This window comes from Echinops telfairi, unplaced genomic scaffold (genome assembly GCF_000313985.2).
Source record: "Echinops telfairi isolate 266 unplaced genomic scaffold, ASM31398v2 ScPeMD7_24;HRSCAF=84, whole genome shotgun sequence".
NCBI lineage: Eukaryota > Metazoa > Chordata > Mammalia > Afrosoricida > Tenrecidae > Echinops > Echinops telfairi.
In genome coordinates, this window is record NW_022103921.1 from 154968 (window position 1) to 168336 (window position 13369).

At 41.6% G+C, this 13369-nt stretch overlaps 1 protein-coding gene across 1 annotated transcript in view; it reads right to left on the reverse strand.

Annotated features, from left to right (window-relative positions):
- Positions 1-203: 203 nt before the first annotated feature.
- The window catches only part of LOC123521562 (zinc finger protein 615-like), a 52689-nt gene continuing 39523 nt past the window's right edge, over positions 204-13369 (reverse strand). Inside the window, exons 2-4 of the mRNA XM_045289049.1 lie at positions 12316-12509; positions 7298-7424; positions 204-4075 (exon numbers count right to left, since the gene is read on the reverse strand). Coding sequence (XP_045144984.1) covers positions 1338-4075; positions 7298-7424; positions 12316-12330 — 2880 coding nt within the window. The 5' untranslated portion in view covers positions 12331-12509 and the 3' untranslated portion in view covers positions 204-1337. The remainder of the gene's footprint in view (positions 4076-7297; positions 7425-12315; positions 12510-13369) is intronic.

Below are 13369 nucleotides of genomic sequence, written 5' to 3' on the forward strand. Positions count from 1 at the left end.
TTTCCCACCTTAACTGAAATGAAAACGTTTTATTTTTCTGTGTTTCTTTATGTCAAGAAATCTTAGAAACACAGGTAAAACTCATTACAGCTACATGGTAACTATCCCACATATAATCATTGATGAGACATGAGCTCTTTTTTTAATAAAAATTTTATTATGATTTAAAATTTTACAGAGTAAATTGGTTTTCCATTTGACAATTCGTACATTGATTGCAGTCCCCAAGACAGACCAGCACTCTTCCCACTTCCGCCCTCCCTGTTTTTTCCTCATTATTATTCATCCTTTCCCATCCCTTCCTGCTTTCAAGAGTTTATTCATTAGCAAATGCTGTCATTTTGATTTTGTACGCTTGGTAATTCTGTGGAGTGTGTACCTCTCGAATGTTATTCTTCCCCTCCAAGCCCGTTTATTTTTTTGGTTGAAAACAGAGTCAGAGGAGGGAGTACAGTTCCGGGAGTGAAGCTGCTAAGGGCCATCGTTGGGATTGCAAGTATCCATCAGACCAGTAAGCCTAGTCTATGATTTTGGGTTTTGGTCCACTTTGTGCTCCCACTCTACTCAGGTCCTTCTGTAGTGATCCTTTTCTTTTTTTTAAATTTTATTTATTTTTTATTTTTTGATCCTTTTCAAGTAATTAGCAGTGGTAGCTGGGCACCATCTAGGGCTTCCGTTCTCAGGGTTGTGGAGGCTGAGGTTCGCTGTGGTCCATTCATCATCTGGACTAATTGTTCCCAAACGTCTTCTATTTGCTTCATTCTTACTTTATGTTACTTTTGTGCTGTCTCTGGGGGGTAACAAAGAGAATGCAGGTGGGGCAGGCACTCCTGGCATCTGAGTAGGCACTCTACTGCTCGGTATAGCTGTGATTCAGAAACAGGAGCTGCAAGAGCAATGAGGTGCCCGTGTGCCCTGTGAAGGTCTGGATGCCCCTCTCCCTCTCCCCACAATGGTGGGCCATGTCAGTAGAGGGACAGCAACTCACTGCATGGGTAGCCACATTGTAAGTCACAATTGCTTGGTCCCACACACAGCCCAGGCCAAACCCTAGTGCCTCTTCCTGTGTTTTGAAAGCTTCGTTACACTTACACCATTGAAAGGTTTTCTCATTAAGAATGTTCTCATATGGAATGATACTTGACTTCCAGATATGATTTTTCTCCACATTTATGTCATGCAAAGGGCGTCTCTCCTGTGTGAAATAGCTGTTGTGCGGTGAATCATCGTTTCTGGCTGAAAGCTTTACCACACTCAGCGCATACATGGGGTTTCTCTCCAGTATGAGTTTGCCGATGAACAGTGAGTTCATTCATCAAGATAAAGGTGTTCCCACATTAACCACATATAAGGGGTTTCATTCCTGTGTGAAATGTCTGATGTGCTGTAAGGGATCGCTCTCTGCTGAAAGCTTTACCACACTCACCGCATACATAAGGTTTTTCTCCAGTATGAATTTGCTGATGAGCAGTGAGAACATCCTTCCTGATAAAGGCTTTACCACACTCAGCGCATACATGGGGTTTCTCTCCAGTATGAGTTCGCTGATGAGCAGTGAGACCATCCTTCCTGATAAAGGCTTTACCACAGTCACCGCATACATAGGGTTTCTCTCCAGTATGAGTTCGCAGATGAAAAGTGAGGTCCTTCTTCAAGGAAAAGGCTTTTCCACATTCACTACATGCATGGGGCTTATCCCCAGTATGAGTGCGCTGATGAACAGTGAGGTTATTCTTCCTGCTAAAGGCTTTTCCACATTCACCACAGACATGAGGTTTCTCTCCAGTATGAGTTCGCTTATGAACAGTGAGGTCAATCTTCCTGATAAAGGCTTTTCCACATTCACCACATACATAGGGTTTCTTTCCTGTGTGAAATGTCTGATGTGCTGTAAGGGATCCCTTCCAGCTGAAAGCTTTACCACAATCACTGCATACATAAGGTTTCTCTCCAGTATGAGTTCGCTGATGAGTAGTGAGTTCATTCTTTGTGATAAAAGCTTTGCCACATTCACCACATACATGGGGTTTATCCCCAGTATGAGTTCGCTGATGAGCAGTGAGAACAGTCTTCCAGCTAAAGGCTTTCCCACATTCACCACATACATGGGGTTTCATTCCTGTGTGAAATGTCTGATGTGCTATAAGGGATTGTTTACAGCTTAAGGCTTTACCACACTCACCGCATACATAACGTTTCTCTCCAGTATGACTTTGCTGATGAGCAGTGAGTTCATTCTTCCTGATAAAGGCTTTTCCACATTCACCGCATACATGGGGTTTCTCTCCAGTATGAGTTCGCTGATGAACAGTGAGAGCATACTTCCAGGTAAAGGCTTTGCCACATTCACCACATACATGGGGTTTCTTTCCAGTATGAGTTCGCTGATGAACAGTGAGAGCATTCTTCCAGGTAAAGGCTTTTCCACATTCACCACATATATGGGGTTTCTCACCAGTATGAGTTCGCTGATGAATCGTGAGAGCATCCTTCGTGATAAAGGCTTTTCCACATTCACCACATACATAGGGTTTCTCTCCAGTATGAGTTCGCTGATGAGCAGTGAGAACTGTCTTCCTGATAAAGGCTTTTCCACATTCACCACATACATGGGGTTTCTTTCCTGTGTGAAATGTCAGATGTGCGGTAAGGTATCGCTTCCGGCTGAAAGCTTTACCACAATCACCACATACATATGGTTTTTCTCCAGTATGAGTTCGCTGATGAACAGTCAGGTTCTTCTTCCTGGTAAAGGCTTTTCCACATTCATCACATACATGGGGTTTCTCTCCAGTATGAGTTTGCTGATGAACAGTGAGAGTATTCTTCGTGATAAAGGCTTTGCCACATTCACCACATACGTAGGGTTTCTCTCCAGTATGAGTTCGCTGATGAACAGTGAGAGCATTCTTCATGACAAAGGCTTTTCCACATTCATCACATACATGGGGTTTCTCTCCAGTATGAGTTCGCTGATGATCAGTGAGAACAGTCTTCCTGATAAAGGCTTTTCCACATTCACCACATACATGGGGTTTCTCTCCTGTGTGAAATGCCTGATGGTCTGTAAGGCATCGTTTCCGGCTGAAAGCTTTACCACACTCACCGCACACATACGGTTTTTCTCCAGTATGAATTCGCTGATGAACAGTGAGAACTTTCTTCGTGACAAAGGCTTTTCCACATTCACCACATTCATGGGGTTTCTCTCCAGTATGAGTTCGCTGATGAATAGTGAGAGCATGCTTCTTGATAAAGGTTTTTCCACATTCACCACATACCTGGAGTTTCTTTCTTGTGTGAAATGTCTGATGTGCTGTAAGGCATTGCTTCCTGCTGAAAGCTTTACCACACTCACCACGTACATGGGCTTTCTCTCCACTATGAGTTCGTTGATGAGCACTGAGATCACTGTTCCTGTTGAAGGTTTTCCCACATTCACCGCATACACAGGGCATCCCTGCCACATGAGTTTTCTGATGTTCCTGGAGGTATGACTTACTGTGATAAGCTTTGCCACATTCCAAGCATGTATATGGTTTTTGTCCTTTATGAGCTGTTTGACAATGTGCAGTGAGTTTGAATACTCTGTCAAATTTCTGCCCACACTGACTGCATTCATAGGTTTTATCTAGTACATCCTCACAGAGGAACCACTCCTTGATGAAGTTTTCCCCACATTTATTACCTATGCCTGGTTTCTCAAATTTGTCAGATTCCTGATGCTGAATGCATTGTGACTTCATGCTACTGGATTTTTCACACACAGAGAATTTCACTTCAGTACAAAATTGGTCTTCTTCAACATTCAAAACAGTTTTTTCATCTCCATTGACCACAATTGACTTCTTTATTTGGCTACTAATCTTTTGATTTAATACTGGAATGATTAAATCTGGTTTTACTATTTTTTCATGAATGCCAAATATCTCATAATTTTCCTTTAGAGGGAAATTGTTTTTGTGCTGATGAAGAATATTTTCCAATGTATTAAATTTATAGAACTGTTCAGTTTTGTCGATGTTCCTTTCATGTTGCGACTGATCAAGCAAATGATCATTAACTTTTGGGGTCTCTATAAAAGAACAGAACATTGAAACTCTTCATTATTTTCATTTACAATGGAACCCTGAAAACACCCCTTGATTGATACAAGGTAGCCCTTTAGTGACAGCACTCTTATATGAATGCAAATAAAACACTATGCTTAATTTTTCTTGGATATTGGTAGAAATAAAACTGTGTAAACAATACAAATGGTAAAAGCAATGACTGTAGAAACCAGATTGAATGTGAAAACAATAAATGAACATTGATTTGGTAGTTGCTTAAGTAGGACCATGAAAATATACTAAGAATGTAAATACATGCAAGACACTGAGACCCACAGACCACAGGGGTAGTAAGACCTGCGAATTTCAGTTGCTAGAGGTCAGATGTATTCATTCTGTCAATCTTTACTGAAAGACAACTCAGTAGTAGACAACGTTGGGAATGTGAAAATGCAAAATGTCCAATTTTTACAGATATTTATGAAAGGCATGATGGTACACAAACATATTCCTTATACTTATGGAGCCTATATTCTAGCTTAAACCACTCATCTTCCAGTATTGTTCTGTGGTGGCTTGCATGTTGCTGTGATTACGGAAGCAATGCCACCCAGTATTTCAAATGCAAGCAGGATCGCCCATGGTACACAGGGATTAGTGGAATTTCCAGAAATTCAGACTGGGAGGAGAACCTGGTGAACTACTTTTGGAACAAGAGCCCCTCAGGTTTTAACTTCTCTAACTACAGACAACAGTAACGATGTAAATGCAGCAAAGCTTTGGGGACCTTCAGTGGGTGACATGGCATGACTGAAAATGAGAAAAAAAATAGCTGCAAACATCCACTAATAATTGGAAGAGGGAATGTATGAAGTACTATCAAGAAACATTTGGAAACAGTATCAGTAGTTGGAAAATGTAGCCTTAGTGATAGAAATGATAGACAAGATTAATGATAAAAGTTTGAGACTAATGATGAATTCATAGCAAATTCCTTAGTCAACAGAAATGGATACTATGCATATGGACTTTTGTGAATGGAATACACAAAAATCAAATCAACCACATATGTGGAAAGAAATGATGAAGCTCATCAGTCAAAACAAGGTCAAGGCTCAACTGTGGAACAGATCCTAAATTGCTCGAATCCACGTTGAAACTGGAGAAAAGTTAAAAGAAGTCCACAGTAGCCAAAGTACCTTGTTCACTTGAGCTTCAAGACTATCTAAAGAATAAACTTGAGAAATAAAACACTGGTGACTGAAGACTAATGACTGAGACCAGATGAGTTGTGGGATGAGACCGAGGACATCGTACATATGCAAACCAAAAGGCTATCAAAAGACAGAAAATACCATCGGTGGGCAACTGAACACCCTCTTACTGAGGGGTTGTGGGGAGGAAATGAGCCAATCAGGGAGCAGGGTAGCAATGATGAAACATATAACTCTCCTCTAGTTCTTTAATGCTTCCTCCCCCCCACTATCATGATCCCAATTCTACCTTACAAATCTGGCTGGACCGGAGGATGTACACTGTACGGAAAGCAACTGGAAACACAGGGAATCCAGTATACATGACTCCTTCAGGACTAGTGGTGAGAGGGGCGATGCTTGGAGGGTGAAGGGAATGTGGGGTAGAAAAGGGGAACCAATTACAAGAATCTAAGTATTGCGTCCTCCCTGGGGGATGGACAGCAGAGAAGAGGGTGGAGAGAAACACCAGACAGGGTAACTTATGACAAAACTGTAATAATTTATGAACTATGAAGGGTTCATGAAGGAGGGGGGAGTGGGGAGAGAGGGGGAAAATGAGCAACTGATATTAGGGGCTAGAGTGGGAGGCAAATGTTTTGAGAATGATGAGGGCAACAAATGTTCATATGTGCTTGACACAATGGATGTATGTATGGATTGCGATGAGAATTGTACGAGCCCCCAATAAAATTTTTTTTTAAAAAAAGACAGAAAATAAAAGAGAGAGCAATATTGAATATGCCAGGCATTATTTGAGTAACAACCAAGAAAATCAGTGTTGGAAAATACAGCCAAAAAGTTCTATAGAAGAAGCAAAGGTCATCTTTTCCATTATGGACATGTTAGAAAGAGGCAGCTTTAAGGATGGCATACTGCAGAGTTAGCACTATGTAAGTTCAATGAAAGACCCATGAGTGTAAGATGTTAAAAATGTCCTTTCCACATACAAAATTATCAGAGGAGCACACGACCTTAAAGAAAATCCTAGAAGTGGAAAAAAATTGAAGGTACAGTGCTAAGACATCCCAAGGTGATAACCATTTTCTTTCTGGGAAGATAATCTTGGACACTGAAAAAAGGAGAAGTCATACACATGCTTCACCAAAAGAAGTAAAATATAGAGAAATATGTTTGTTAAGTAATTCCAACGGAGATAGAAGTTGGACCATCTCTATTAGAAAACAGAAAGAACGTGTATCACTAGAATGCAGAAAACTTTAATGGGTTAGGAGAACAAATGAGAAAACGGAAACCAAAACTTAGAGACGCTCCAAGGGGGAAGCTAAGGAAACACAAAGGAGTACTTTTATGGTGGTAGCTCACGATCCAAGATGGTGTTGCATACTAGAGAGACCTGCGAGGTGGGCTTTTATAGCAAGGTATAAGGGCATAAAAGAGGGAAAGGTTTGAGAATCTTAAAGAAAGAAAATCATGGAAACAAATGTGCAAGAGTGTAAATCAAATAAATGGAAATCTAATCTCAGAAGAGTTAAGAGTCTTTCTCAAACTTTCTAGGAAAAGTAAGGTTTTTCTCACATTCAGAGAAGCACACACTTTTATGTACTGTCTGACACCGACCGTGGATGTGAGACCTGCTCCCAGTTGCGTCAACACCCCCAGCCATTTCCCCCCCTTAAGGTTTTTTGCTCACGCACCTGAAAACCTCCACTATGGCTTTTTGTCTAATATAGACCACAGTTCTTCTCCTGGTTCTACTTGGGAGAAAGCTTCTGGGGTGACAACTAGATAGCCAGTTGATGAGACATTACAGAACCTTAGACCCCAAAATTAAGCTTAAGTTTGCGAAGTCTGCAAAATGTTTTATTTCTGGGGAAATAATGCTCAAAGCAACAAAGTAAAGGGTGTTCTCTCAAGGGTAGAAGACTGTACCACTAACCTAGGAGCAGAGAATGCAATGAGAATCGTCCTCTTTGAGAAAACCAAATTTAATGCAAAGATTTTAACACATAAGGTAGGAATTCTCCTCACCAATGGAAACCAGGTTGCGATAGTTCTCCAACATCACATCCTGATATAGCATCTTCTGAGCAGGGTTCAGGAGCTGCCATTCCTCCCAGGTGAACTTTACAGCCACATCATTGAATGTTAGTGATTCCTGTAGTAAAAGGAGTCTGTTTAATACAGTATTTTCTATTTCAGGATTTTATAAAATATCTTACAGTAAAGAAAGCAAAACAGTAATAAAAACTATTCTATGATAGTGCAGTCAACAATATGTGGTAACCTAACGATTTGGTACAAAGTATTTGACTTTATTATTTTTACATTTCAACTGGAGCATGGAAAGCAAGCCCTATTTAGAGAAAGATCTCCACTGTTCTGAGATACAAATGTTTTGAAATACAGGTTCTCCAGGCCAAATAATATGTGTGTGTGTGTGTGTGTGTGTGTGTTTCATCCCCCCTACCCCCACACTCCCAACCCAAAAGCACTCCATTAAGGAGCAGCCTTAAAGAAGCTATCAAAGTAGATCAATCATTTCTCTGTCTGGCTACTTCACTATGCCTGAAGGGTATCTGTAGATTAGAGCAATCAGGTACTATAGCCAACCCACCATAACTGTAGTAAACCTCTAGGCAGAGCTCGGGGTGGGGATTGGGGTGGGGGTGGGGGGGTTGAGGTCAACTAACACTAGGTCCAGATGGTGACTTGCCTCCTTGCTTATTTAATATGTTACCTGCTTATGACATTATCCAATGACTATTCATATGTTAACTGTATGACACGCATGCCTTAGGAAAGATCTCTAAGCTACATTATATATATATCCATCAAAAAATATATCCATTCTCAGTCCTGACATGGGATGAGGAGCCCCTGTGCACTGCTGTCAGTCTCTCTTTAATATCTTCCACAATCAAAGTCACTCCTGAGGACCATTTCGAGTGTTGGGGACACCCATACCCCAACAATAATGCACCCACTACTAAAATTAGAAATTTGAGTAGCAGTGACATTATCTGAAAGAGCTAGAAATAGCTCAGATTTCCACACAGGACATAAAACCATACCAGTTTATATTAACAAACCAGTTTACAGTAGATTGCGAAATGGAATTAGGAGTCCTAGCATTATTACCATTATGCGAGGCTCTGTACCTTCAGTGGCAATAGGTATGAGGCTGATTTCAGAGGTGGGAGGTCAAACATACCTCAGCTCTCCAATACTTTTTATCAATTCTTACACAAGTCATTCCACCCACACCACTCTCTCTCTTCTGGATTTGATAATCTGTTGCTACGGTCACACAAAACTCATAGATGAAAGTGGTTTATTAATGCACAAGGTACAATTCAGGATCAGGACCAAGAAGTGACACATCAGGACCAAGATCAGAAAGCTCATAGGCAAAATCTTCTTTCCTGAGTGGAGAACAACTTTCTAAGCTCTTAGAGGTCACCTAAGCACAAGCATGTCTTGTCTACCTTAGGACAAATTCCTCTCAACCATCTTTGGACAGTATTGCCTTAACCGTAATTACAAGGTCCTCTTGGACCTGCCATATTTCATCACGTGCTCTCCAATGGGCCCCTGCTAGTTCTGTTGCCATTGGCTCGACCTCTGGAGCCCTCCTAATCTTGCCTAGGCATGGAAGGTGCAAGGTTGGCCCAAGAAGCCATCATAGCAAGAGCGAGAGCCAGAGTGAGAGCGAACTGCCTGAAGGCATGGCTGAGAAGAAACAGTAAGACACTGGCCTGTCATCTGACCTGCTGATTTGGTTTTGTTAGCCCCTGCAGCCGGGATATGCCAGCTTCCAGAAATGTATGAGCCATGTCCTTGATATCCCTGCAACTAGGAGCCACCCGTGTGACCTGATTTGAGAGTTTCCTCTACTCCATGAACCAACAGCCTGCTGTGTGACCTTTCAATGTGGGTCCCTCAGCCCCTGCAACCTATTCTCTGATCAGATACTACAACTTCACCTTATGAGGCAGTGGGCTGTTGTCTGACCTAATGATCTGGTTCACCAGCCTTTGCAAACACATTAATGAGGAGAACCCTACAGACTGAGACCTGATATGTATATAGATTTGGGACTCACCAGCTTCCACATTTTGAAGAGGGATTTATTTACTTGATGGCTATTTAGTTTTGTGAGATGTTGCAGAGCAAATCATGGAACATCCTGAACCTCTACCTCATAGGGACCCGTCTACTGCTGGTCCTGCAAAATGAACTGTAATATTCATGGGGCAAGAGCTGTCCAATGGAGACAATGACCAGGGCAGAAAAGACACACCAACAGAGCCAATGGTGACAGGTCCAGAAAGGGCTTTTCAGCCAAGAGAGTGGGACGGGCAGGCAAGACCAAGAGGAGGATATCTCCAAGGAGCTGAGAGGAGGCTATACAGATAGAACTAGAAATGAGCCTACCTTCAGGGGACAAAATATCTCAGAGGGACAGAGAGAACAAGCCTGCCCTGGAGAAGAGCAAATTTGCCTACATGGTTCTTTAATATGAATCCCAATGTGCAGCCTATTGATTCTGATACCAAATTACATTCTGTTACCGAATAAAACTCGTACCTGTGACCCTGGACTGTAATTTGTACACGGTCACTGCAAAAAATTAATGAGCTGAGAAGGAGAGGACTGTGGGAAAGAGACCCGGTGTCAGAACTGGAAAACTATTGGAGGGTATAGGTCTATTTAAGTTCTGCCTCATATGCATCAGGGCTGATGCTGGCAGTTGATTCTCTCTCCTACATCTATAGTTAGAGGAGGTGAGACGCTGTCAGTCATTTTTAAATTAGTATTGTTACAAGGCTCATTTCAGATGCATTAATGAGAATGCTGCTCTTTGGGAGATTATGTAACACCTCACCTTCAGAAAGCATTACAGAAACTTACTCAGACAAAAATCCCATGGAATACTGAACCCTTCTAAAGAAGTGATCTCATTTCTCCTTAAAAACTAGGCATTAGCATTGAGTCTGATGGGGTGCCAAGTCTATTTTTGGTACTCTTCGGGACTTCTTCGCTCTACTCTCCTTGCTGTTCTGTTGCATGCCCAAAGCGTTTTGCCTTGGTGTGGTGGGGTCAGATCAGGCGCAATTCCCAGTGTCTCCAGTGATGTCCCCTGTAGGGCTATGGGTCTGTGAGGGATGTTGTGTCTCATAGTGGGGCCAGTCTTGTGGTCCTCTCTGTGCACTGGCTGCTCTGAGCAGGGATATCATCTGTAAGGTGTGGTGGGCCAGGATGAGCTCCAGTCTCTCTTCCTCCCCCTTCATTTGCTCCCAAGTGCTCATATCAGACATATCCCTCTCCCTGAGCTGTAGCTTCAGTGCTGTCCTATGAAGAAAATTCTCCTGGGGGGAGGGGAAAACACTCCTAAAGGTCAACAAACAGACCTTGAACTGTTTACAAGCTTTCTTTTTTGCCATTGTTGTTTTGCTGCGTATTGTTTTTGTGCATATAATTATCTCTGCGGGTCTATCTAGATAAGAGAGGCTGGATAAACAATCTGGAGGAGAAAACAATAGGACTGACAGTTCCAGGGGGACGTGGGAGAAGGGGAGGTGGGGGAAAGGAAGTGGTGTTAACAAACCAGGGACAAGGGAACAACAAGTGATCCAAAATCAGTGGAGAGCAGGGTGTAAGAGGACTGGTAAGGCTTGTCAAGGGCAATAAAGGCTGATCATGATAGTGGGATAAGAGGAAAGCAAAAGGAAATAGAGGAAAGAACTGGTAAGCAAAAGTAATTTTTAGCGTTCTAAATACAGGCATGTACATATGTAAATATATTTATATATGATGATTGGGAAATAGATCTATGTGCATATATTTATAGGTTTAGTATTAAGGTGGCAGATGGACATTAGGCCTCCATTCAAGTACCCCATTAATGCAAGACCACTTTGTTCTATTAAACTGGCATTGCATGATGCTCACCTTTCCAACATGATCACTGAAGACAAAGCAGGTGCATAAGCAAATGTGGTGAAGAAAGCTGATGATGCCCGGCTATCAAAAGATATAGCGTCTGGGATCTTAAAGGCTTGAAGGTAAACAAGCAGGAATCTAGCTCAGAAGCAATAAAGCCCACATGGAAGAAGCAAAGCAGCCTGTGTGATCATGAGGTGTTGATGCATCAGGTATCAGGCATCAAAGAACAAAAAATCAGATCATTGTGAATGAGGGGGAGGTGTGGAGTGGAGATCCAAAGCCCATCTGTAGGCACCTGGACATCCCTTACAGAAGGGTCATGGGGAGGAGATGAGCCAGTCAGAGTACATTGTAGCAACAATGAAACATACCACTCTCCTCTAGTTCTTCAATGTTTCCTCCCCGCCACTATCATGATCCCAATTCTACCTTACAAATCTGCCTAGACTAGAGGATGTACACTGGTACAGATGGAAACTGGAAACACAGGGAATCCAGGACAGATGAACCCTTCAGGACCAATGGTGAGAGTGGCGATACCAAGAGGGTGGAGACAAGGAGGGAGAAAGGAGGAACCAATTATAAGGCTCTATATATAACCCCCTCCCTTGGGACAGACAACAGAAAAGTGGGTGAAGGCAGATGTTGGACAGTGTAAAACATGACAAAATAACAATAATTTATAAATTATCAAGGGTTCATGGGGGGGGGCGGTGAGGAGTTGATACTAAGGGCTCAAGTAGAAAACAAATGTTTTGAGAATGATGATAGCAACAAATGTGCTTTTAAGACTGTATGGACTGAGATAAGAGTTGTACAAGAACCCAATAAAATGATTAAAAAAAAAATGAATTGATTTGAAAGATGTCATCCAAAAAACCCTTAGTGACGTATTATATTCAATGTGATTCGTTTAGTTTTAATCCTATGATCAATATATTCCCAATGTTCTCAAGTCCAATGTTGACGTCAGAGTCAAAGTTTATCTCTAACTTCTACTGTTTCACATTTCTACGTTTCCAATGAACTGAATCAGTGTTATGCAGGCTACTACACTTCCAGGAGGAAATACAGAAAAGGATAAAATACATCGGAATCACCTGAGCCTTGGTCATTTTCTTTGGTCCTTAGGACACTGCCGGCAACTGGGATGCTCTATGTTTGTCTATCTGGATCAGCTCCAATGATGCTCACACATTTCAGTCTCTCATGAGGACATCCCAGAAATAATAATACCCAATCCAGGAACTTCTTGCTCCTTCCTCTAAGCTGAAGGTGATTCAAAATCTGCAGGCTGATGAGAGAATACAATGTGAGTAACACATAACCTGTAGGTCCAGATGCTGTTACACTTCTGTTCCTCTTCTTACACAAAGTTCCCAATATTGTTAATGCTCCCTTATTGAGTGACAGAAAACGTGTACACCACGAGCAATAAAATCTAAAACTCATAATTTTCAGACATGTGAGTAAAATATGACTTTATAATAAATAGAGATAGCGCAATCAAATATACACGTCAAAAAGAAGAAACAATAAACCTGGATCCCTACCTCACAACATACAGAACTATCAATTCTTTGCTGTGTGATTCTGAAGGAGAATGACAAATCAGTGAACCTTGAAGATGATTATGTTAATTAAAGCATCTGGAAACATTTTAAATGGGTTGTATCAAGAGCTATTATAAACTGATGATTATTTTCTGGAGGAACTATAAATTGTACAATCACTTTAGAAACACTTTAAAACTCACTATCAAGTAGAGTTAGTTAGACGTATAAACAGGCAACAGGACACAGGAGAACTGCTCTACAGAGTTTCTGAGACTATAAAGCCATGACAGACAGCTAGTGGGTTTGTACCTCTGACCGTGAGGTTAGCAGTCCAACTGTTAACATATATCAACACCAGAGCTCAATAATAAACACATATTGGTGGTAAGGAGGGTGTAAGAGGCCTGGCAGGGCTTGATCAAGGGCAATGTAACAAAGAGGAAGTACTGAAATGCAAATGAAGGCTGAGCACGATAGTGGGACAAGAGGAAAGTAAAAGGAAATAGAGGAAAGAACTGGGAGGCAAAGGGCATTTATAGAGGTCTAAATACAGGCATGTACATATGTAAATATATTTATGTATGATAATTAGGAAATA